The sequence below is a fragment of the Ciconia boyciana genome, chromosome 10 (assembly GCF_034638445.1).
Source record: "Ciconia boyciana chromosome 10, ASM3463844v1, whole genome shotgun sequence".
NCBI classification, from domain to species: domain Eukaryota; kingdom Metazoa; phylum Chordata; class Aves; order Ciconiiformes; family Ciconiidae; genus Ciconia; species Ciconia boyciana.
In genome coordinates, this window is record NC_132943.1 from 13,592,881 (window position 1) to 13,616,487 (window position 23,607).

The following is a 23,607-nucleotide window of genomic DNA, read 5'->3' on the forward strand; positions in this document are numbered from 1 at the left end:
AACAGGAAAGTCCGAGCTAGCAGCAGAAATTGAGTCAGTAATAAAAAGACGTATTAATTACCATTTATGAGTGAAACAGTCGATACTGTTGTTTAACCCTCCTGCAACTAGTAACACAGTCTGCTTTACAACTTCAGCAGCCCACACTGCATTTGCTGGTTTTTATTTCTTTTTAAAACAACTACCCCCAAACTCCTGCCGCTATTAGAGATTTAACACGAACTCTCAACCCACAATCCTCTTAACTCTCCTGTAAAACACAGACTTTTACTCTGGCCAAGACCATGTTGTACCAGTAAACCAGTTACGATCACCTGTGCTGGCAGGATACGCTGACCGGATCTGGCCCCTGGGGCATTTCTAGCGGGCCCACTAGTTTCTTTTCCTCTCTGCTGGGAAAGCAGCTGCTGCAGCAACGCACACAGTGTGACGAACCCAGGGACCCCACCACCCACAGCCCAACACAGAAAACAAGCAAAACCCGACAGACCACAAGGTGGTCTGACACCGGAGCGGGAGGCAGCGGGCACCAGTGGCACCCCGCTGCTTTTCAGCTCCCTCACAGCAACATCAAGCCGTAGCATCCGACACATGGGTGTTGCATCCCCCACAACTCTTCCAGCATGCCTTACTTTCAAGATGCTTTTTAAAGCACATGAAAAGAAAACGCACATCCCCCCCATTGCATTACTGACTTGTAACCCCGTAAGTGATTTATTATGCCCAGTTTAATAAGAAGCTTAATAAAAGATGTTGTACAGCTACAATTAACTTATTCTAACTCTCTATACATTACCAGTTTGTCATTCAGAAACAGGGTTAACAACTGTTCATTGCCTTTGAGAAGTATGACCATTCCTTCTCTCACCTGTCAGTCACCCGTTACAATAAAACATCATAAAACACGTGACTGACAGACTGTAAAAAACACATCCTTACTCACACAAAAGACACGTTCAAGTCAAAATTGCCTGCGTGTCAAGAAGTGGAAGCTTCTACTTCCGCTGTCTAGTGGCGGCAAACACCCCGTGCACCCCCGGCTGAGGCCAGCGCACGCAGCACCCCCGGTTCCCCAGCTACTGCGACAGACCCGCGGAGAGCAACACACTTCCCCTTCAGAGCATCACGCAAATGGCAGGCATTGTTTGGGTTTGGTTCCTCCCCTGCTCCTAATGAAGCATCCACCTTGGGGTGAAATTCCAGTTGGATGTGCAGAACAGACGCTTTTCACCTTTCTGCTAAAAGCAGTGGAAGCTGAGCCAGAGGAAAGGCTGCCGGGTTCAGCCCTCCGCCTGGCACGGCCAGCAGTGGATTTCCCTCGTACAGCGCACACACGCTGCTCTCGGATGCATTAACATTTGAGGGGTTTCCTTCCTTCAGCTGCAGATACTAAAATCAGTCCTTGCAGAGTACAACGAGGCTCTGATTAGAAACGAGTGACATCAGCCTGCTGCACGTTTGCACAGTTTTTACAGACCAGGCTGGAAGCAGGAACATCCCTTCTGACACTGAACGGAGAGCATTTTAATTCACTTAACTACTCTGCTATTATTTTGACTAAACCATATGTAGCTAAGAAAAAACAAATAATCCTGTTCTTGATGCACACACATCAGGAAATGAAAGACTCCTCAATTTCAACAGCTGTTCCAACAATTCACTGTTAAATTGTGCTTTTTCCCTCTGATTTAAAACAAATCCAGTTTTCAAACAAATTCTTGCTCTGCCTTTTTTGACAAAACGAAGCGTAGGACCTTGTATTTTTCCTTCTATGAAGTTAACATACAATAAACTACCTTTACCTCTGGTTTCAGTAAGCAAAGCACTGAGCTCCAAGTCTTACATTATTTTTCTTTGGTCCTGGAATCATTTTTGTGTCTTGTCTAAACACCCTTCTTATTGTTCAAGCATCTTTTTTAAAACATATTTCTTTGCGGGATACCAATTCTCCATTTTGTAGCAAGGGTCTGTTTCTCTCCCTCCTTAATGCCTGCCTTTACATTTAGCCATATTAAAACAAAAGCTTGATTAAACAGCTCACTTTATCAGGGAATCCTGAAAGCACTGTACAGAGTCCCTGCTTCATCATTGTCTACTACTCCAGAAATCTTTGTATTTTAAATGTAATTCTACCAGAATTATACTAATGGCTGTGTCACTTACTCTCACAAGATCAGTTATCTTTGTCATGATTAAAATACACACAAAAAAGTTTGCTACCTTTCTACTAAACACAGTGAATAAAACTTCCGTTGTGCCTGCACTTTGCCAAATTGACTACTGTCATTAAGGACGATAAGCAGCAATCCTCTTTCAGGAGAAGCATCCTTGCATCAAGCAATACAATTCTCAAAAGAAAAGAAGCTTTTCTCTGATGTAAAAAGACTTTATAGCAGAGTTACTGTCCTGAAATTTTTCTGCTAACACATGGAACAAACTTGAAAAATCAGTGTATCAGGCCTGCCTCGGATTCCACAAAAGCACTTGATTGCAGAGGAGCATAAATTGTGTTTGGAAACTCAACGGAAAATAAATATGTTCTCAAGAATAGCATCAACTACTCTCAGAAGCAAGAAAAATTGGGAACCAAATAAAAAGACTGCATGCAAGAGCAAACAACTACCAGGTCATATGTAGCTAATAAAAAATGACTCCTAGTTTGATGGCCAAGATGTCACGAGGTGCTATTAAGCACATCCTGGATCTCCCTTTCTCTCTGGCCACGTGATGCTGATGCAGCTGTTATTGCCCTGTCTTTCGTAAGCTGTGTTTTTAAAGCAAACTGAAGCCAATTGTTTCCATCCGTTCCCCCGGCTCTACGTGGCACTACCAAAATAGCAGCCAAATTTCAACTGAAAAGGTTTAGGACTTGAGTATTTTTTTTCTGATTGAAAATGAAGCAAACTCCTAGTGACCTCATTTAAGCATTCTGCAAGACAGCTGACAGCATTCTTCTGGAATCAAATAGAATCTATCATATAGGACCTGTCTGAAATAAATTAGACCCAGAGCTACATTTCAACCCCCGGTCTTGTCTTGGATACAAAAAGTAGACCTTTTCCTGTATGGATCCCACAACACAGCCCAGTTGCACTTTCCAGTGGCGGATTGCATGACAAGGGCAGACTCTACTAGACACTGTGCTGCAGTTTCCACCTGACATAAACAGTAGGCAGATTGGGATCCCCAGACAAAATATGTACTAGAAACCTCTTGAAACATAGATGTAGGAGGTAATGATCTTCAGAAGGGCAATTTCCCTTCATAATTTCTTAAAGCTGTTGTAATAGAATCTGTCAGCAATAGCTGCCCAGTCAACACCCAGGCTATCAGAAGGAGTTTGAAATTTCTTATAAATTAATTTATTTGCAAAATTTAAATCTGTGGAAATAAACTTTGTATGTATAAACACAGCAGCTTCAAGTAAAATCGTTTCTGTGGTTTGATATAGACTTTCTAATCAGGGTCAGAAATATCCCAGAAGTGTCATCACCAGCAAGCCGGGGGAACCCACAGGGAAGTCCCTGACTAATCAGGAAGAAAGACTGGTGCTGGAGACCAGATCTGACCCAAAGATAAAGTTATTTCTGCTGCTGTCACTTGTTGGACAGACACAGCAAGACTGCATGCAAAACTGAAAATATGAGGTCCAACACTCATCCCCACCGGTCCTTTTTTCAGTATAACTCTCAGATTAAAAACATGCATTCTCTGGAGAAACATCATCGCGTGAGTCCTTGTAAGAACAGCATCACTCCTGAAGTATGAGGTTAGTTAAGAATCTTGTAAAAAATCCCAATATAACTAAGAGACTCAAAGCACAAAATTTAGCTAGCCAAGTGTTTCAGAGAGAAGACAGTCATCTTGAGGGAAATTACTGAACACATGTAACAACTAAAACAGATATAGAAGCTGCTAGGACATAATTGTGAGAAGCAAAGCTAAATGTAATGCAATTGAGAATTATTATGACAATCACACAACTGCCCCGCAATTCCTGAGCTGCTGCATCTTCCTCTATGTGCATCCTGATTGTAAGGGAACCAAGATACTTATGTACTCACATGCAAACTGCTCCTCTAACTTCTGGTTTGTATTGTAAATACTCTTCTTGCTTTACGGTATTTTTCTTTTTTTTTTTTTAATTATTTTTAACATTCATTAAAACATATTAAAATCATTATTTTTCTGTTTACCCTAGATATAAGATTTTGACTGCACCTGTTAGAAGGAAGAACAAGCTGTCACAACCATGTCAAGAGGATGCAGTGTGCTTTTGTCTCATTTGCATCAATTAGGTCAAGATAATACGATCAGTGGACCCATCCTGTTTTAACATTATCCCAGCATATTAAGCAAGCACATAAATAATCTCTAAAAATATATCAAGGGAAGTATAGCTTAATTCTCCAACTCTCTACTCCTCTAAGCGTAGCTGTTACAAACTTAATGACCCAAGTTCTTCTGTGGTGCCTTTCAGAGTTAGCTTCACTAACATGGATTTAACCACGGTTGGTGGCAGACTATACCTGTAAACACAAAGCAAGTATTTCGGAGTTTGTGCAGCAGTTTAGAAGTTTGGTACTGTAAATAAAGTAGTCCTGATTTTAAGACCTGTAGAGGTGTAATCTGAGCTTTTGTGTATATAAAAAGGTAGTTTACAGGTATTGAAATTTCCTTCCATATGTCAGCTAAGGATTTTGAAGCATCCTAACAGTATAACATCAACAATGGAAAAACAAATGGCAAAAGATGCAGATTAAAAATCTGCATTGCAAGTTTCTACAAGTGTCGTAAATTCTATTTATCAGTCCAGAGACTGACATTTTGCCTGAACAGATAAACAAAGTGCTGAGTTGAGTGGTATTTGCCTGCAGATCAAAATGCTGATTTTAGAATCAATTTTAGTCTCTTTACTCAAATACCTCCTATTCTTTAATACCATGTTTCTTGGCTTCAAAGGAGATCAATTATTTTAGCTGTTTATTGATATTACACATTTTACTGTAGAGAGCATCCATTTTATCTGCAACTAATCCACGTGCAATGAACCTCTCAATCCTTGCAGAGCACCTCTGAGAGAAGAGAGCACTGGCCTGGGGCAGCAGGACCTGCATCTCTCGACACGCCTTGTGAAATTGGGCAAGCCACTTATCTTCTGCTTCACTTTTCTCTTCTTCCCCCACCTCTGCCTTGTTTATTCAGGCTATAAACACGTGGAAGCAGGAGCCAGTCTCACCATTAGTATTAGAAAGGCTAGTAATTCTCTGCATCTGGGGTCAGTGCAGTGCTGGGATACAATAAAAAAAGAGCTATTTGAGTGCTTAATAAATCTATGAAATAAATATACAAACACGTGTAAGAGTTGTTCTTTCTTCCTTCACCTCGGGTACCTGCTTTCTACTCTCAACTCCATGAAACACGAAGATTCGGGCAAATCATTTAATCCATCTTTGCCATCTGATAAACCAAAAAACCACGTAACAGGACATGCGTGTGTGTACATGTGTGCTAGTGTATACATACAGAGAGGGATGCAGAACAACTGACAAAAATAGCTAATAATGCAGTCAGGGACTAAACCTCTTCATTAATTTTGAAGCCAAATTATGGATGCTCATTAACAAGTTGAGAGAAAGTGCAAGACAACAAGCCTTCACTCTAGCTCTCGCTGTTGTATTCCTGGATGAACGCCGACAACCCAAGCCCTTTCAGCAACGAACACGGGGGAAGGAAGCTTTTTATTTTCTCTTCCCACTCATTTCAAGGACTCCCGATTGCACAGCAGGCTTAATTACCACACAACTAACTACAGATCCTTACCCGTGGCAACAGAGAGGAAAAACAATCTCTCTTGTACGCATCTATCAGGGAAGATGTTCTTGTCATTATCTTAGTGGTACTTGCCCGCACCACCCAATGGTGCATGAAATTCTTCATTTTAAGAAACACAGAGGCATTTTGCTTTGCCACAACAGAGTATCAAGAAGCAACCATGCAGCAAGGATTGGCAGCCACGCTAAATGCTGCCTAGTGCACTGCTAAGCAGGACACTAAGTGCAAAGTTTCTCCTTTTTACTATCCCTGCTGTGAGTTGGGGAAAAAAGAGCCTTAAGAGTCCCATTGACGTAACATCCATGTGGGTCTTGTGACTAGTAGGAAAGGTCACTGGAGTAAGCTTTCAATTTTCCTCCCTGTGAACATTTTCAATGTTACTTTAACATGAAAATGCATCAGGCACTGTTTAGGGTACACAGTTCATCCTAAAAGACACCCTTTAGAGCACTGCAATGGGTCCTAAACCCATTACATTTTTTAAGGCTCCTGATCAATTCTTCAGGTTCATGAGATTAATCAATTAAAATATAACAACTCTGCCTTTCTCAAATATTCAAAAGGGATGGCATTCATCAAAAATAACCAAATAAACCCCAAAGTTTCTAAATGCAGTTGTATTTGATGTCCAGTATTCCAGAAAAACATCAGCAGACTTTGCAAAAAGCAGAAGACCTCTCACTTTCAAAACACATCACTCCCTCAGGTTGTCATACGATCTCCAGCTTTAAAAAGAGGAAAAATCTAAAAATCCTCTATACTACAAATCTGCATGAGAAAGCTTAACTTGTAACTTTTGAGGAAGTTGGAGCATTGACCAGAAGCTTCTGCAGCACAATTATAGTTACAGCACAGCTACAGAGCCACAACAGCATATGCACAGGAGAAGCATTAAAAAACCCAAAAATTATGGCAGGAAGTGATGGAATAGCTCTGAACATCCCCACTGAGAGAAAGACAAAGCAAGCCATGATTTCCCTTGCCCCAGGATTATAACTAAAAAAATTCTTAAAGAAACTTCCATCAGTGAGGTCTTCAGCCTGCTCAGCTGAGGCTGCACTGAGTTGCCACTGGGAGAACTCAAAGAACGTTCTCCAAGAAAACTTGCAAAATATTCTAACAGAGAATTATCAAAACTTCATGTTTCTTAAATTTACTTCTGCTCATCTCAGCACTGACCTTGGTTTTGGGGGGTTTGGGTCTTTTTTAAAACCAAATTTTTTTGTTTGGCAGTGTCAGACTATAGATTTTCACAACAGGGAACATTATTTCAGGACCTGTGCTATGCACTATCTACTCCTTCAGCTCTGACAAGGCAAGCAAATACCCCTGTTCTACATGGCTCCTTTCCCATAAGCAGGGCATTTCTTACCAGAAAAAAAAAATTAGGTAGAAATTGGAAATACAGAAAATAGCTGAACTTTATTAAAAAGTAATGAACCTCATTTTTGCATCCTCTTCAGATTTGTTTTTCACTCCTAAAATGTAACATGAAACTAACTCCTAAAAACAACATCGGCCAAAAATAATGAATAAAATTTGTTTTGTTTGTGCAATGGTAATGCTGTTACTGGAATTCAGAAATCAGTAAAGCTGGGTTAGGTCAGCATTGCCAAATGAAAATGGTCTTTCTTTGTTCACACTTAGTTTCTTCTGATAGGAAAAATAAACAATATCATATTAATTCTTTAAAGGAAACAGACTCAGTTTTCTTTAAAGGAAGCAGATGCAGCTTTCACAGGCCCAAAACTGATCTACTCTTTTTTCTTTTTAACAGAATTACAAACTAATAGCTAGGAATTATAAATACAGTATAAACATACAGCTAGCAAAACGAATGCAATACAACTTTCCTAAGTACTTTACTACTTCCATAATAAAAAACTATGAGAAAGCCCAAGGGACTTTGATAACAGTGGAATTATTGTTGTATTTACGTTATAGGAGTTAGCACCAGCTACCTTTTCATAGCACAGCTGCCACACTGCTAAAAACTTATAGAAGAAAGGAGATTGGCAAAACTGAAATGTTTTTAAAATGCAGCAAGGCAGTGGACAACATAACAGTATTTTAGCATTTTCTGTCCCATTCCACAAGGCTTTCCAGAAGGGGAGAGACACCAGCCAGAGCGGCCACATCCACCCCAGCATCACACTCATGCCTCCATCACGAGGCCAGACATCCATCACCACCAAACCCACGCAAGAAGGAACAGCCGCCCTCCTCTGCGTCGGCAGCACCCGGGGAGCCCCGCAGGGAGCCAGCGGCCATGGCCTGCGGTGCCTCAGGGAAAGGGAGGGTGAAAGAAGAGCCAAATAAACCCTCCAGCTCATGAGAGGCACTGCCAGGCAGAGTTTAGAGGCTGGGTTGTGCAGTGGCAGAAGTCTGGGACCTTGTTGGAAATAAGCTCGAGAAGTGCGCCCATGTGAATCTCATGAGGTTCAACAAGGCCAAGTGCAGGGTCCTGCACCTGGGTCAGGGCAACTCCTGGTATCAATACAGGCTGGGGGATGAAGGGATTGAGAGCAGCCCTGAGGAGAAGGATTTGGGGGTACTGGTGGATGAAAAGCTAGACACGAGCCGACATTGTGCCCCCGCAGCCCAGAAAGCCAACTGAATCCTGGGCTGCATCACAAGAAGCGTGGCCAGCAGGTCGAGGGAGGTGATTCTGCCCCTCTACTCTGGTGAGACCCCACGTGGAGTACTGCCTCCAGCTTTGGGGTCCTCAGCACAGGAAAGACATGGACCTGTTGGAGCAGGTCCAGAGGAGGGCCACGAAAATGATCAGAGGGACGGAACACCTCTCCTATGAAAGGCTGAGGGAGTTGGGGTTGTTCAGCCTGGAGAACAGAAGGCTCTGGGGAGACCTTATAGCAGCCTTTCAGTACTTAAAGGGGGCTTATAAGGAAGATGGGGACAAAGTTTTTAGCAGGGCCTGTTGTGACAGGACAAGGGGTAATGGTTTTAAACTAAAAGAGGGTAGATTTACACTAGGTATAAGGAAGAAATTTTTTACAATGAGGGTGGCAAAACACTGGAACAGGTTGCCTAGAGAGGTGGTAGACGCTCCATCCCCCGAACCATTCAAGGTCAGGTTGGAAAGGGCTCTGAGCAACCTGATCTAGTTGAAGATGTCCCTGCTCATTGCAGGCGGGTTGGACTAGATGACCTTTAAAGGCCCATTCCAACCCAAACTATTCTATGATAAAAGGCAAAAAGGTCAACTGCATTCAAAGAGACTTCCCAGCTCCTGGTTTTAAAAGCGCTTTTCAAGCCAGTTCACAAAAGCTGTGTTTGCTGATCCACGGCTAGGGTGCTGTGCAGGCAGCCCAGGAGGGGTGCACGCACCCGGCACCCCCATCATTTGCTGCTTACCTAAGTCATGTTTACTACTGCCTCTTGCTCGCTGCAGAAGACGGTCAGCGTCCCTTTCCCTGTGCCTCCTACTCAGCTCATTCCTCCACCTTTCCCATCCCCACCACTCCCTGCCCTCCAGCTCTAGATCTTGCTTCTGCATCTGCGCATCCCATGCTTCACCCACTCACTACCTTGTCCCATACTCTCCCCTTCTTTCTACCTTCTCTTTCTACCTCCCCTTTCTCTTCCCACCTATCCAAGGGCTTTTCTCACATCTGCTCTCACTCCTTTGAGCCCTGAGCTTCTCACATCCAACCTCTTCCACTCCTCAACAAGCCAGAGGCGTGGAGGACAGAGGGAAGTTGGAGGACAAGATGGGCACAACACAACAGCAAGGAGACACACAGGTGAGGCAGGAGACAGAGAAGAGGAAGCAGTTAGATTAGGAAGGATTTGGGTCAAGAGAACATTGTGAGAGGTAGTGAAAATACATGAGCATACAACAGGGGAGATATCAGTGCACAGCTGTCCTAGAATTATACTCTCTGTAGTCCACTTCTAAAAGCTACTGTTGACAAAATATCTTCCTAGCTGGAACTGTGTCCTGACCCAGTTCCGGGATGCCCAAGTGCTTTAATACTGCTTGTGCTAACAGCTGCATAATAAAAAGTAAGGGATTGTATTTTATACTGGTAGACTATTTCCCTGTTCATCAGTTTGTCAACATCAAGGTATAGCAACTTACATACCCCACGCTCAGTGTGCCTGTGTGCTCAGTGCACCGAAGCCTCAAGATAACATTATCCTCAGATAACATGGCTGTTACTATTCTCACAAGCTACGCAAACGTTAGGATTTTACTTTCCATTGTGAAAAAGTTATTTTAAATCCAGCATGCAGTTTCCTGATATTCTTCAGTATGTGGCGTTTCAAACAGCTGTCCTAGCACCACTGCCGAAGCTGCAAAGAAGTACGCAAAGAGTGCAAAGAGCATGGGAGTTGCATAAAGGGTAGTAGTATAAAGAGAAATGTCTGTGGAAACATAGTACAAAGCAGAGACTGGGGGTGACACCACCTAAGAGAAAGAGCTCCAGAAGAGGACATCTGTCTACAGCCATGATTGATGCTTTCAACTCGACCTGGCCCACCAGGAGGTATGGGAAGTGCTGCTAACAATCAAGCTAGTATTGCTATGATGAATCATAGTGGCATCAAGTTAATACAACTCATCAGATCCTAATTAAACCACTCTATGTTGCTAATCACTCTGTGTATCTCAAGTGGTCTTTTGCAGCATGCCTGACTCCAGTGAGGGTGGGCCAATCAATTCTCTAATGAGTCCTCACTTCTGCAAGCACTTGCACAAATGCTCTGTGGACTTTCATGCAGCCACAGTATATAAAATTAAGCAACAAAAGCAAAGTTTGGTTCAGTCTTCCTGTTTCTTTACTTCTGATGGTGCAGAGGAAAAGCGTGTGTATACAAACACACATACTAGCAACTCATCAAAGTAAGTTTTGTAAAATCAAGCTGATCAAATATCTATTCTAGTGGGAATTACCTATATTCAGCTCTCTAATTGCTTCTTTCATCTTTCCACATGAAAAGCAATACTTCATTTCATCTCTTCTAAGATTTGTTAGCTTAGGAAAATTAATCCCTTTCATGGAATTTGATAGGTGTGGATCAGCATCACTTATAAGACAATGAAATATGCATCATTCATAGCATGCAGTAGATGTCCACAGGATGAGAGAGAACAGACTGGGGTAAAACAGGTATTTTCCTTGAAACTTCTTTTGCACGGTTGAAGTGCATTAATCAGTGCCTTTTCACCAAATATACACAGCTTTCACTTCAAATAAGTCAAGGCATTTTCTACCCCCTCCCCTTTTTTTTTAAACTAAAGCACTAAGTTCACATTTAGCTTTCATTAAATCCAAGAGAGCCTTTTGCTGCTCTTGTTGGAGTTAACAAGACCTTTGCCATTATCATAAATGCTACTGAGTAGAATCAGTGGCTTATGATGACTACTCTCTGTAATCCCAGCGTATTTCAGTCGAGCGCCAGAAACATCACACTTTCCTTTCTCACTGGCTCCTTGCCATTCTACCCACATTTTCATAGCTGTAAGTTTTCCCATGGGTATTTCTTTCCTGTAGGCTGTACTAACCTACTGAAACCATAATGTCTGTATAAAACTTTTCTATTGCTGTAGTGTGTAAATCCTTTTAGCTTGATCTCACCAAATTATATTAAAGTCTTACAGCCTTACGCCGAGTCTTATCCTAGGCATCTTTAGCTGAGGCTCATGCTTGAACTTGACCCATGAATTATCAAACTGGTCATTTTGAAATATTGGCCACGTATCTTGCAGTCATGCATCTGAGATAAGAAAAGTCTGTTCCTGAGAGTGTGACAAAAAGGAGCTGAAAATGTGTTTCTTTGCCACAAGATGAAAACTCTGACTTTAAAGGTTCACAATTCACCTGTTTTTGTTCTTCTGTTAACCAAAACCCCATGTGTTTATGATCGCTTGGGACACAACAGAACTATGAATACTTCCATTAAGAACTCAGCATGTTCTTGTGAGTGCCACCATGGAAAGTACTTCACACTGTCCATCTCTACCAACAGTGATACCTATCAGCAACTAGACCTGCTGCAATTTTTCTAGGTTACTAGTAACAAGCTCCAATTTATATTTACTACCACTTTATCTGAGAGCCTGAATGACAGACAAGGACCCTGAGATGCCAAGTGCAATGGAAACACCTAGGAGAAAGAAAGTCTTCCCCATCTGTTTGCTTCATTTGACCATTCACGTTTTCACGGACTTCTGGAACAACAACCTGCTTCCTCTTTGCTCTCTGTACCCATCTTCACATCTCTCAAAATAAAACCAAAGGCATTTCACAAACACTTCCTAGATGAAAATCTAGGGGGAAAACAAGTTCACTTTAATTCTTCTCCCTTCTGTCCCAGTGACCTTAGATGTGAGTTAGAGGACTCCAAAGGTCCCCTGAAAGCAAAATCAGTGTTTCCATGCATGCAGCACAAAGTGACAACCTGGGAACTTCAAACATGAAAGCTGCTATGCAGAAATCTCTTTATCCATCATGTGTAGTTTATTTTGTACAGAGAATAGTTATTAAGACATTTTTATATTAGTAAGGACTGATTTAGTACTCATACTCAATATTCATGACTATTTTGTCAGACTGTATTAAAGGATTTAACCTCAAAACTCCCAGGTGGAAGAGATAAGAACTATCAAATGTCTCAGAGAAGGAAACTGAGAAGCATGATTTAGGAGACAGCGATGAAATCAAGGGTTTGATATTCAGGAAATGAATAACTATTCATACAAGTAAAAACATTCATGGTTTCAATAGGCAAGCCAATCTCCATTAAAACCCTAAATCTGATTATTGTCGTTTTCTCTCTACTTCGTAATTTAATCACTAGGATAACAATGCTATGTAAATTTAATTTCAGCAAAATAAAGTTACTAAGAATGTCTAAGCAACCCATGTAAGCATATACCATTTTATAAAAAAGGACCAAGAAATAGATTACATTTCACTTTTACAAGTAATATGTCACATTTCTTCAGACTCAATATAAAACTGTGTTCACTGTATTCCAAAAATTAATGAAAAATATCACCAGTCTGTTCAATTTGTTTAATGTAAATTAGCATAAAGTATTTCATTCTTCATTGCCTCTTCTCGATCATATGGGAAAATAACAAAGACTGACAGTATATATTGCTTCTAGGTCTCACCTTGTGACTATGAACTTTAATAAAAAAACCAGTGAGCCAGATCCACAGAAGTATCTAAGCTTTCTATTTCAATAGGAATTAGATATATAAACATCCTAACAGTTCTGTATGCTTATATTTACAGTTCCCAGGAAATGAAACACTCAAGGCACAAAACATCCATAAACACTCAAGCATCATGTAACAAATTGTAGCTAATTTTAATCATGTAAACAACAAGGGTCCATCCAACGGCACACTGAAGTCATTTCCCATTTAATTTCAGTCTTATTGAATCTCTAAAGGTAATTATCATTTAAACAAGGACTCTCTAATCCCATTGCTAAAGAAAACACACCAGATAAGACACATTTAGCTCCATAGCACACTCCATCTTTTAACCTTTCTTCACTAAGAAACCAACCAACCAAGACAACACCCGTAATTCTACTTATGGAAAAGAGTTTTCAAACCTACTTCAAAATGGCACATACTCAAAAACAATGATGCAAACATAATTCCCGAGTTTCAACATGCACCCATCTGAGAACAGGACTAGGAAACGTTACAGATGCCACCTCTGTCCCTATGACAGCACCCTAGCCAAGGAGCATGGAAAGCTCCTCCAGGCTCCCAAGGAAGAGCACACTGGCAGAAGTCTCCATTCAGCCAGAGGAACCTGGGATGCAGGAACGGGAACAGGGCTCGCTCCCCAAATAAGAATTTCCAGCTGTGATCTAAGCATCTGAAAATGAATGTAGCTTTGAGAACAAGAGCTCAGAAAAAAAAATACAAACTAGCTTCCAATATACATGCCTTACAGAGAGACCAGCTAAATCCAAGCTTCCTCTAGTATCTCAAAGACAATTTAAAATACAGTGTTATCACCCTTCAAAAAAAAACCTGCATATTCCTACTGAGTCTGTTCAGACCTTCAAGTAAGATTTTTCACAAATACAGCTTTGTTAAGACCATCACTACTGTCCTGATGAAAATGCACCCTCAATTTCATAAAAAAAAAAAAAAAAAAAAAAAAAAGGAAATCCCTGTAGATCTACAGGAACATGGGCTTAGACAGCCAAGACTGTTTGTCACGCTGCTTCTGACACCAACAGCCATTCTAGGTCACTGGAGTCCTTGGGGGAAGCATACAGTTGCCTGTAGTATCTCCCACAGAAACTCCCCAGGGAGCCAAGAGACACCATCTACACACCTTTCCCAGCCCACGCGTTCTTCCCATTCTCCAGCTGCATTACCTGTGTCACCTGCAAACAGGCCTCCACAAAAAAAATCCAGGAGACACACTCGGCAGGCCAGGAGGGAAAAGGTCACAAAGGCCAAGAAACCCTTCGAGGTTAGAAAACAAAAAAAGGGTAATTTATCCATCCTGGATCCCTTCTATACAGAACTGAAGAACAGATAATTTGGAGCTTATTTAGCATACTTTCTACTAAAAATAAACACTACTGTCCTCTCTTCTCAGAAGACCCCATACTCCTCTGAGAAGCTGTGATGGAACTGAATCACGCAGCCCAAGAAATGCTTCTCCCAAGTAAGATTATTAACATGCCTATTACTTAATATTCAATCTTTCAACTTCTAATTAGTTAAAAGGTAAAAATATTAAGTGACCAAACCCTTATAAGCAGTACTGAAATAAGAAACAGGTGCACAAATAATACAACAGAAGTTTGGTACGGAAACAGATTTATGTTTCAAACTATACGCTACAATGAACAACTAAAAACCAAAAAGACAAATACTTTTGGACTTCATCTGAAGCATTGTAACACAAAATCAGACTTAACTGACAGCAGGCAGCTACGCATCAGTTAGATATACCTCTGACTGTGAAGTATAGGACTATCTAAAAGCAGAATCTCCTCTCAAATTCTGACATGCGTCATCTACAGTGTCATACTTCTGATACATGCCAGGTTTTCCATGTTGACACTTCACAAATACATTTTTTTCCTGACAGTTCCTTTACTAGCTAACTCCAATGACAGATGATTGAAGCCAGGAGAGTAAATGGTGTCGTTTCTCTATATTTTTGGTACAGAGAATAAGTTTGGTGTAACAACAAGTATTTGTACCCCTAAGCAAGTGAAATACTGCTCTTGCAAGGTCACACCCATCCAACTTTACAGCGTCAAAGCAATAGAGTCACACTCCTCCTGGAACATGCGTACTCCAAAGAGCAGACACCTCCCCGCAACATGCCTCCAGTGGAAACATGCCCCACGGGACAGCTGGGCAGCAGTAGCTCCCCTCTTCGCTCCGTGAGAGACCAAGTGGCAGGACTCCACGGTCACTTCCAAGGCAAACAGCACCACGTTCTCTGTGGGAATCATCCAGACGCAGAAAACAGCATGAAACACAACAGGGCTCCCACAAAATCTGCTGCTGTGCAAAGAACATGCTCCAGAGCCCTTATGTACTCCTTATGCATAAAGCCAATGAGTTGAGATGCTCTATTTAGGCTATCAACCAAAATTCTCTCAACAAGGCAACAAAGCAAGAGCAAAGGGGTAGTTTGTATCAATATCTCCAATGAACAAGGAAATTAAAAAAAAAACAACCAACCAAAACAAACAAAAAAAACCACACAAGCAATCAGTTAAGGTAATGAGGAAAACACTTGTATACATATTCTCATTAAAACAAGCTACATGTGAAACCAGGAAATCCAGCAACTACATTACCAATCACATTAAAGAAACAACAAAACACTAATGTTTCTTCTTCCATGAGTTACTTCAGAACCTCTCCAGTATTTTTTTTTGTATCGCTCAGAATCAACTTTGTAGAAAATGAAGAAATAAAAATACAGACTCGGTTCTACAAGAACAGGTTCAATTTTAGCTTTATTTTCTTCATACCATGAGCAGAGTCATTGTCTTCACTGTACTAAACAAAATAACTTACTTTAATTTAAAGATAATTAACAACACTATTATACAGTAGTCTAGACAGACATTGTCAACTTAAGTCTAAATTGCTTGAGAGGAGACTGGCTTTACAGCCACCATGGACTCATTTGGAGAATGTATTTTCAGCCCAGTAGGTTTTATTTCCCCAACACCTCTTCAGTTTTAGGAAAAGCAATTCCAATTTTGAGACACAGGCCTTCGCAGCTACAACTTTTCTCCCTGCCTGCCTTCACTTTCCCCCCTTCCCTCCTCACAAATGAGCTATTAATTCCTAAATAAATTGAATGAGTAGCACTTAACATCAGGAGCCACAAGGGTACGTAGGCTCCTATCTCCTGTTTAGAGGCCTGTTTAAACAGGAATGAAAAGACTAAACGCTTCTGTGGATTTAGGCCCAAAAGCTCAAATCTGCAAACAGAGCTACCTGACCTCGCCAGAGCAGTCCCCAGGGTGACAGCAGACGAACTGCACAGACCCTAGAGAAGTTCTCCAAAGACACAGTTTTCAGAAGTTTGCTACCGACACGCAATGGCCTGAACACAAATTAGGAAACTCTCCCTCGTGCTCGTCTTCTGAAACCCTGAAGCGCAACTTCTGGTTTACATTCGCTGTCTTTGCATCTCCCTAGCGCAACTAAAAGCAAACCACTGACTTCATGTCCAGTCTGCTTTTAAAAATGAAGCATTTCTTTCCAGATTCAGTGGCCGCCCTGAGCACTGACATTACTTGATCCAAACATCAACACATTTGGATCACAGCCAATTTCTAGAAAACACGACCATCTCCAGGTCGAACACCCGCATGGCAATGCCAGAGGAAGCAGATCTCCGGACCCACACCTCAGCCGCGACTTAAGATGCCATAATTCCTCTTAGCTTTAGGAACAGCTTAAGTACCTTCCTTGTGAATGGCCTTTGATGTGCCTTTCTTTGTTTGAGCAGCGTACTGAAAATAGCACTCATGATGCCTTTGAAGTATTAGTCATCCCCTTTTAAGACCGAGGCCACTAGCCCCGAGCGCAACGGGCGGCCCCGGGACGGCGGCACCCCCTCCCCGGCCCCACGACCACCACGCCGCCCCTCACCGTGGCGTCGGCGGGCCACGGCCACAGCCACAGCCATGGCCACAGCCATGGCCACGGCCGCCGCGTCCCCGCCTGGCCCGGGGGAAGCGGCAGGAGCGGGGCGGGGAGTCCCGACCCCCTGCCCGGCCGCTCCCGGCCCTGCTCACCCTTCTTGTCCATGAGCCACATAAAGAAGAAGCAGGGCGCGAAGCCGATGGGCCCCCAGAAGACGAGCAGGGCGATGTCCCAGCCGCTGAAGCCGAAGGCCAGGCGGGCCGAGTTCTGGATGGGGCCCCAGCTGTTCCACACCAGGCCCTGCGCGAAGCCCAGCAGCGAGAAGAGCAGCAGCACCAGCCACCGCCGCCCGTAGACGCGGCCCGCCAACGGCGCCAGCCGCCGCACCGGCACCGGCACGGCCGCCGGCAGCACCGGGCCCCCCGCCGGCCCCCGCGGCTGCGGCCGCTGCCGTTGCTGCTGCTGTGGCGGCGGCGGCAGGAGCGGCTGCCGCTCCTCCGCGCTGCTCCAGCCTAAGCCCATCTGCGGGGGCGCTGACGGGGGCCCGCCGGGGACGGGGAAGGGACACCCACACTTCAAACCCCGAGCGCGGCGGCGCTGCCCCGGCCCGGCACAGCCGCATGCGCGGTCGGGCAGGGCCGGCGGCCGCCTTCTTCCTCCGCCGGCGAGGGGAGGAGGGAAGCGGCGCCGGGGAGGCGAGCCGGGCCTGCCGCCGGCGGGGAGGGAGCCGTGCCGGCGAGCTAGCCGCAGCCCCGCGACCTGGGGGGGCGTGCGGGGCGGGGAAGCCCCCGGGTCGTCACCCCGCGGGGAGAGGGGACTCGGGTCCCGGGGCAGGAGCGGGGCGGCCCGCGGGAGCCGCCGCTGGGGGCGAGGGGCCCCTCGGGTGTCACCGGAGGGGACGGAGGAGCCCCGGCCTCGCAGCCGCTGTCAGGCCGTCACACTGCCACTGCGGCTCCGCCCCGCGCGGCAGGGCGCAGCCGGCCGGGCTCTCTCCCGGGCCGCGCTCCCCCTTCCGTTAGCGAGGGCGGTGCCGAGGGGAGCCCGCCAGAGCCGCCCCGGAGGGAGAGCCGGAGAAGCATGGCCGGGCGGGAGAGCCGCCGTCCTACCGCGCCGGGTAGGTGCCCCTCGCCCCTCCGCGCCCGCCCAGCCGCGGAGGGCGGCGCCCCGACCTGGGCCCGCCGCGCTGCGGCCTAGCGCGGCCCGGCTGCGCGGCTTGTCTGCAGGCCGCGGGCCGGCGGGCGGGAACGGGGGGAGCGAAGCGCCGGCTGGAGCGGGGGCCTGAGCGGGGCCTCCGTGCCTCTCCTTCAGCTCCTCCTCCGAAACGTCCCTCTCGGGCGTGGGCCCGTTACCGCTGCGGCCGCAGAGGGCAGAGCTAGGTTGGCCCTTCGGCAGGTGTGGGCACCTTCGTGCAGGGAGATACTGCAGCTGGGCTTTTCCGGGGTATCTGCCCTTTTAAAGGGACGAGTAAATTGTTTTGTGTTGAGGTGAATACAAACCAGCTATGGTCCGAATTGGGGGGAAGAATAGTAGGATTCAGTTACAGCCTGCACTTAAATTCATTTTAAAAGAGTTTGGATGAATATACCACCATGTGGGCTACATTAAGCTCATTAGAAACTCTTATCATTTAAATAGATTGAAGTATATATTCATTCTATTAGGTTGCGTGAGTATTTATCTGTATATCTACCATCTGCACTTGTCATAAAATTAATGGCTCGTATGCTGCACAATGCTTCATCTTCCCTGAAAAAATGAGGTATTTCAGTTTGCCTTGCTTAGGCATTCTGTCACAAAGTCTGGAAGTTGGCTTGATAAATGCCTGTGTGCTTAATTGGGGAGAGCTGAACAGCGGGATCCACACGGGCTGGTTTTAGATCCAGTGCCAGTGGCATAACTCTGTTGATGTGCTGGGCAGCATATGTCTGCTTTTCACACGTGGTTCCCGTCCCATGGTTTTGCAGCCAAAACCCTCACACACTCCCATTAAATTCTTCCCAAAACATACGGACATTGCATTTTGTTTAGTGCACACATCTCTTTGCTAGACTGAGGTTCAAATTAGAAGTTGCATTGAAGATGCAAAAAGGAGGTTTATACCAACTGAAATCAGCAGAACTATGATCAAAAAGAAAATGAGATTTTTGTCTAGAAAAGTTCAGGAAATTCCCCAGGAAAAATGAAATTCATGCACAATTAAATAATGGGGGGACATACGGATAGTAACAAACTAAAATTTGAGCTTGCCGTGTACAGCTGTAGTGACAAAAATAAAATACAGTAAAAATATTGGACGAGATTCAGATTTGATCGTGACCGATGCCTATTCCAGCAGTGCTTTGGGGCTCCAAGTAAGATTAATTCCCTGTTTTACTAAGTCTTTTTCATACATTACCACCTCAGCACAGTTTAGCCCATGCCAAAATGTTCTTTCAATTTACAATAGCTATGTCACTACTATAATGTAATTGATTCGGTGGCATTGTGCCAAAGACAAAGTGCTGTCATTTGCAGAAGTAAACAAAGTGAAGAAGTATTTCCCTCTTTGAACATTTTTCAATTAACTGTAGTAATTGTGGGGATTTCTGGGTTGTTCTAGTGGCAGGAAACCCATCCAGAAATAAGGCAAGTGGGGCTTTGTAGTATCCTTAAACTGCAAAACTTGCCTCTTGCCTCTTACTGCCTGCATAGTAAAATGAAAACTTGACTATAAGCAGGATAATTCTGATAACTTATCCAAGCCACCTCATCTTATGATGGGTTTAAAGATATTTTGACTCTTGCATGGGTCAGCAAGAAAGAGACATTTCTGAGAAACAGCAACAAACGAAAGGACCTGTCAACATAGGCTCAGAAAATCTAGGGTTATTTACTATTGACTTAATCATGATTTAAATAATTTATTTTAATTGCTTGATTTGAAATCGCTCCATCTTTTCATAGCTTCACAACCCATATGTGCATCTTTCAGTCATGGCCTGACCTTTTCTGTTCCAGCTATTTAATTAACACAGTGTAATATTCTGTGTGAATTATTCTTCTTTGCAGGATATGGTACCATTTAAATTTGTTAATGTAAAGGAGCAGTGCATTGTTGATAAACTGTTGGAAACCAAATTAGCTTTATCTTGCAGCTAGCTGATTGCATTATTTCACTCATGGGTATAATACTTCTCTAAATATGCTAATTTCACTCTTTTCTCCGTGTGGTGACATTTTTACTGTTCTCATTACTGACATTTTTAATATTTGGGGTGGGGAAATCTTTTCTTGCTTTAACCTCATTATAATGTAGCTAAAGTGATTTGCATATTATCAGATGAAGTGCACATATATTCAGGCCAGTGGAAAGGTTATTTTGTCTCCTGGCCCAGAACTTCATGCCTATAGCAGGACTTGCATGGACTTAATGGCACCTAGATCCAAAATTGTGATACAGAAGCCCATCCAGTTACTAATTGCCCAACCATGATAGTGTATCCATCCATTGGTATGTGCCTCTATTTCAAACCTAGTTCTCAAGGTGGTTGTGTCTCTCTATTCATGCCTATCTGCCTGTATCCGGACCAAAACCTTCTGGAAATCATCTTAGGAGGAGTTGGTGGCCTGGAGCTCTGATAGACTAGTGGTGACGGCTAAAAATTGTATGGCTGAAGCTGTTATTGCTGCCAAATGCTCATCCCATCCCTGAGGCAAGCCTGAGTGATCCGCTTATGAGTTGGCACCTAGACTGTGCTGATTTAAGCCTGGCTTATTAAGATAAACTGAAGGCTTTGACAGGTTTGTTATAACCTTGAGGCATCTGGAGAGTCTAATTCTGCTTAAACACACCTATCATGTAATGGTTGAGCTGAGCAGTCCAGGAGAGTATCCCCCCCATGGTGCAACCCCCAGTTCCTAGTGCATTGGGAAGTGCCATTTGCTCTCTCCAGTCATCAGGTTTTTGACCGATTTGCTCTCCACATGACTTTCTTCAGAGAGATTCTATGAACTTCAGCATCCCCTTGTTTCTTACACCTCTCTCCCAACAACTCCTAACATCATGTGTACAATCTTGTACTTGTGTCAACTCATATCTTGCAATCTGACTGGTAGCAATTGATTGCATACCCTACGAAGGCTAGAAGCATTTTGGCACAAAATGGGCAGGACCTGAAATTCATTCAAAGATTCAAAAGTGGCATTTAGCCAATTCTGAATATTCCTTCCAGCATCCAAAAAGAGGCCTGTTTTTCAGGGATTTCCCTCACCTTCTAGACTTCAGCTGGAGTTGTGACAATGTAGTTTAAGAGCCGCCATAAACAGCGCTAGTGTAGCAGGGAGCTGTAATGGTTCCCTTCTTTACACCCCCTGTCTGGAACAACACCTTTGAAGGTGAGCCTGTGAGGTGTGAGCAAATCCCATTCTTCCCTCATCAAATTTTGACATCCGTTTCCTTTTAGTTACTTAGGAACAGGCTGTTCGGGATCTGCTCTGTTTTGGGCTTGGTTTGGGCACCTTCCAATCTGTGCATTCTGTACCTTTCAGCATCTTTTCTTGCCTTTCTTTTTTATTGAGAGGTAGATAGACTTCCAGCTCTAACGTCGTACAATGATTTCCTTGTACTTCAGGATGAAAAAGGTTTTACAGTGCTTCCTTTTTCTGTTTTCTAGTATCAACAAGAAACGAAAATACAGACATATCTTCAGCTTATGAAAGCTGAACAGTTTTATTCTTAAGTTCAAACACCAGTGCTATGCAGTGGACATTCATGTATACCTTTTGATTGCAGGCTGTGTATACCCACATTGCAAAGCGACCATTGTAGTGGAGATGATTCTAGGTTTGTGGTGAGCCAGAGCCCATTGCAAGGTCCTTTAGGGAGATGTGGGGTAGCTCCTTTCTCTTGTGGAGTCTGCCTTTGTGGTTGGCCAATGAAAGACATCTCACCAGATTCCCTGTAGAACACGCTGTGGGTTCTTCACTGTAGCTCTCAAAAGGAATATGCAAAAGTCACACCTGACTTGGGCTTTGAGTACATTTAAAGCATTTTGTACTCCATTTCTACTTGTTCTGCCATTCATCGCCTGCTTAATGATGAACATGTAGAAGATGATTGTATCTTCTTTGAGGGGAAGGTGGAAGCTGCATGATGTCTTCCATCCAGGCTTATTTTGATGGCTATTTCCCTGCCTCATTCAGGCAGCCTTCAGGCTCAGTGTCTTAGGTATTTTAGGGACATTATGTTGGAGCTGCAACCTCAGCAGACCACATTCCCTATGTTCTTTCATTTTATTCAGGGCCACCATGTGCAAGCAACTGCAAACAACATCAGTAGAGTATTTTGCATCCCAAAGTTGTGTTAGGGAAATCCACTTTCAAAGACTGATGGTTTCCTGTCTTCCCAAAAACCTGAGAATGGTGGAATTGCACTGACTCGCACAAGGATGTTAGGCTTTAGTTGGGAATACAGGGTGAAAATCTCCACCTGTCTGCTTGGGCTAGGACTGCCTCAGTGTAGATCTCATTGTCTCGTGCCAGCAAGAAGAGCTAATCCTGTTGCTCTGGTGCTGGTTGGCCCATTGTGTCTTTCTTGAATGTGTTTCTCATTTCTGATCAGACTTTGTCATTGGTTTGCCTATTTGTCTTACATTGAAGCAGCAAGGAGTAACTTAATTATTGCTCTGATATAATTAATGATGTAGGCATCCGGGAGTTCGTTTCTTTTGGTCTGGCTAGTCACACTTGGCTGTCATACAATAGGTATGCTGCGTGCTCTCCAAACGAGTCTTCTGAAGACCTGATTGTCTGGGTGGGTGTTTGGGATCAGATCCATCTTGAAGACATAATGCTCACAAAATGTTGTTTGTCTGTTTGGAAATGTGACTCTCTATCATGTAATTCTGTATAGAAAGAAGAGGCTAAATTGATTATTTCTGTGTCGGTGCTTTTCTGAACAGAGGCATATATGATTTCAGATTAAATTATTTTATGCTTTGTGATCACAGGCAAAATGAGACTCTTGGGAGTAGATACGGTAGCACGAGATTTTGATTTCTATTAGAGTATTTCACAAGAGCGGTGGTAAGGCAGTTTGGATGTTTTGGTATAAAAGTGCAACTTTAACCTTTTGCAACTTTATTGTTTTGCTAATGTTCAGGGGGTTATCTTAAATTTGTAAGTACCATGTGCTTTGGAAGACTGGATATAGAAGACATTATTGCTTCTAATACTAATATTGAATTAGTGAATAGTTGACGTAGTGACATTAATGTTTAAAAGGAATCTGAGAATATTTAAACTCCTCTACTGAAAGGACTTTTCCAGATATACTAATAGGTTGGCAAACACTGAGTTTTGGTAAATTTTGCATATCGCAAGAGGCTTCCAAAATTCAAAGCAGCAGCACTATCATGGTTTCTTCTAAAATTAAAGGTCACCTTCAGGCTCCAGAAAAGCAGGTGCAGCTGATTAGAACAAGAGTTCATGCACATCTGAGTGGAGATTTGGGCCTACAGAGTCCTTGATCTTTTCTGATATTTAGCTCTTGGTGTTTACCGATAAAGAAACTTTGCAGGCAGTTGTTATTTGAAAAAGAAAAGAGAAAGAAAATCTCTGGAGGGAAGATGGTAAAGATAGGTTGACACCACTAGCAGCAG

At 43.5% G+C, this 23,607-nt stretch overlaps 2 protein-coding genes across 5 annotated transcripts in view; one reads left to right on the plus strand and one right to left on the minus strand.

The window, feature by feature from the left end:
• The window catches only part of SLC49A4 (solute carrier family 49 member 4), a 76,001-nt gene extending 58,326 nt beyond the window's left edge, over positions 1-17,675 (minus strand). The window contains exon 1 of the mRNA XM_072874022.1: positions 17,122-17,675. Within this exon, the coding sequence (XP_072730123.1) occupies positions 17,122-17,491 (370 nt within the window). The 5' untranslated portion in view covers positions 17,492-17,675. The remainder of the gene's footprint in view (positions 1-17,121) is intronic.
• A 276-nt stretch (positions 17,676-17,951) lies between these two features.
• The window catches only part of HSPBAP1 (HSPB1 associated protein 1), a 38,960-nt gene continuing 33,304 nt past the window's right edge, over positions 17,952-23,607 (plus strand). For all 4 annotated transcript variants that reach the window (XM_072874018.1, XM_072874020.1, XM_072874019.1 and 1 more), the window contains exon 1: positions 17,952-18,083. In XM_072874018.1, the coding sequence (XP_072730119.1) occupies positions 18,047-18,083 (37 nt within the window). In that variant the 5' untranslated portion in view covers positions 17,952-18,046. The remainder of the gene's footprint in view (positions 18,084-23,607) is intronic.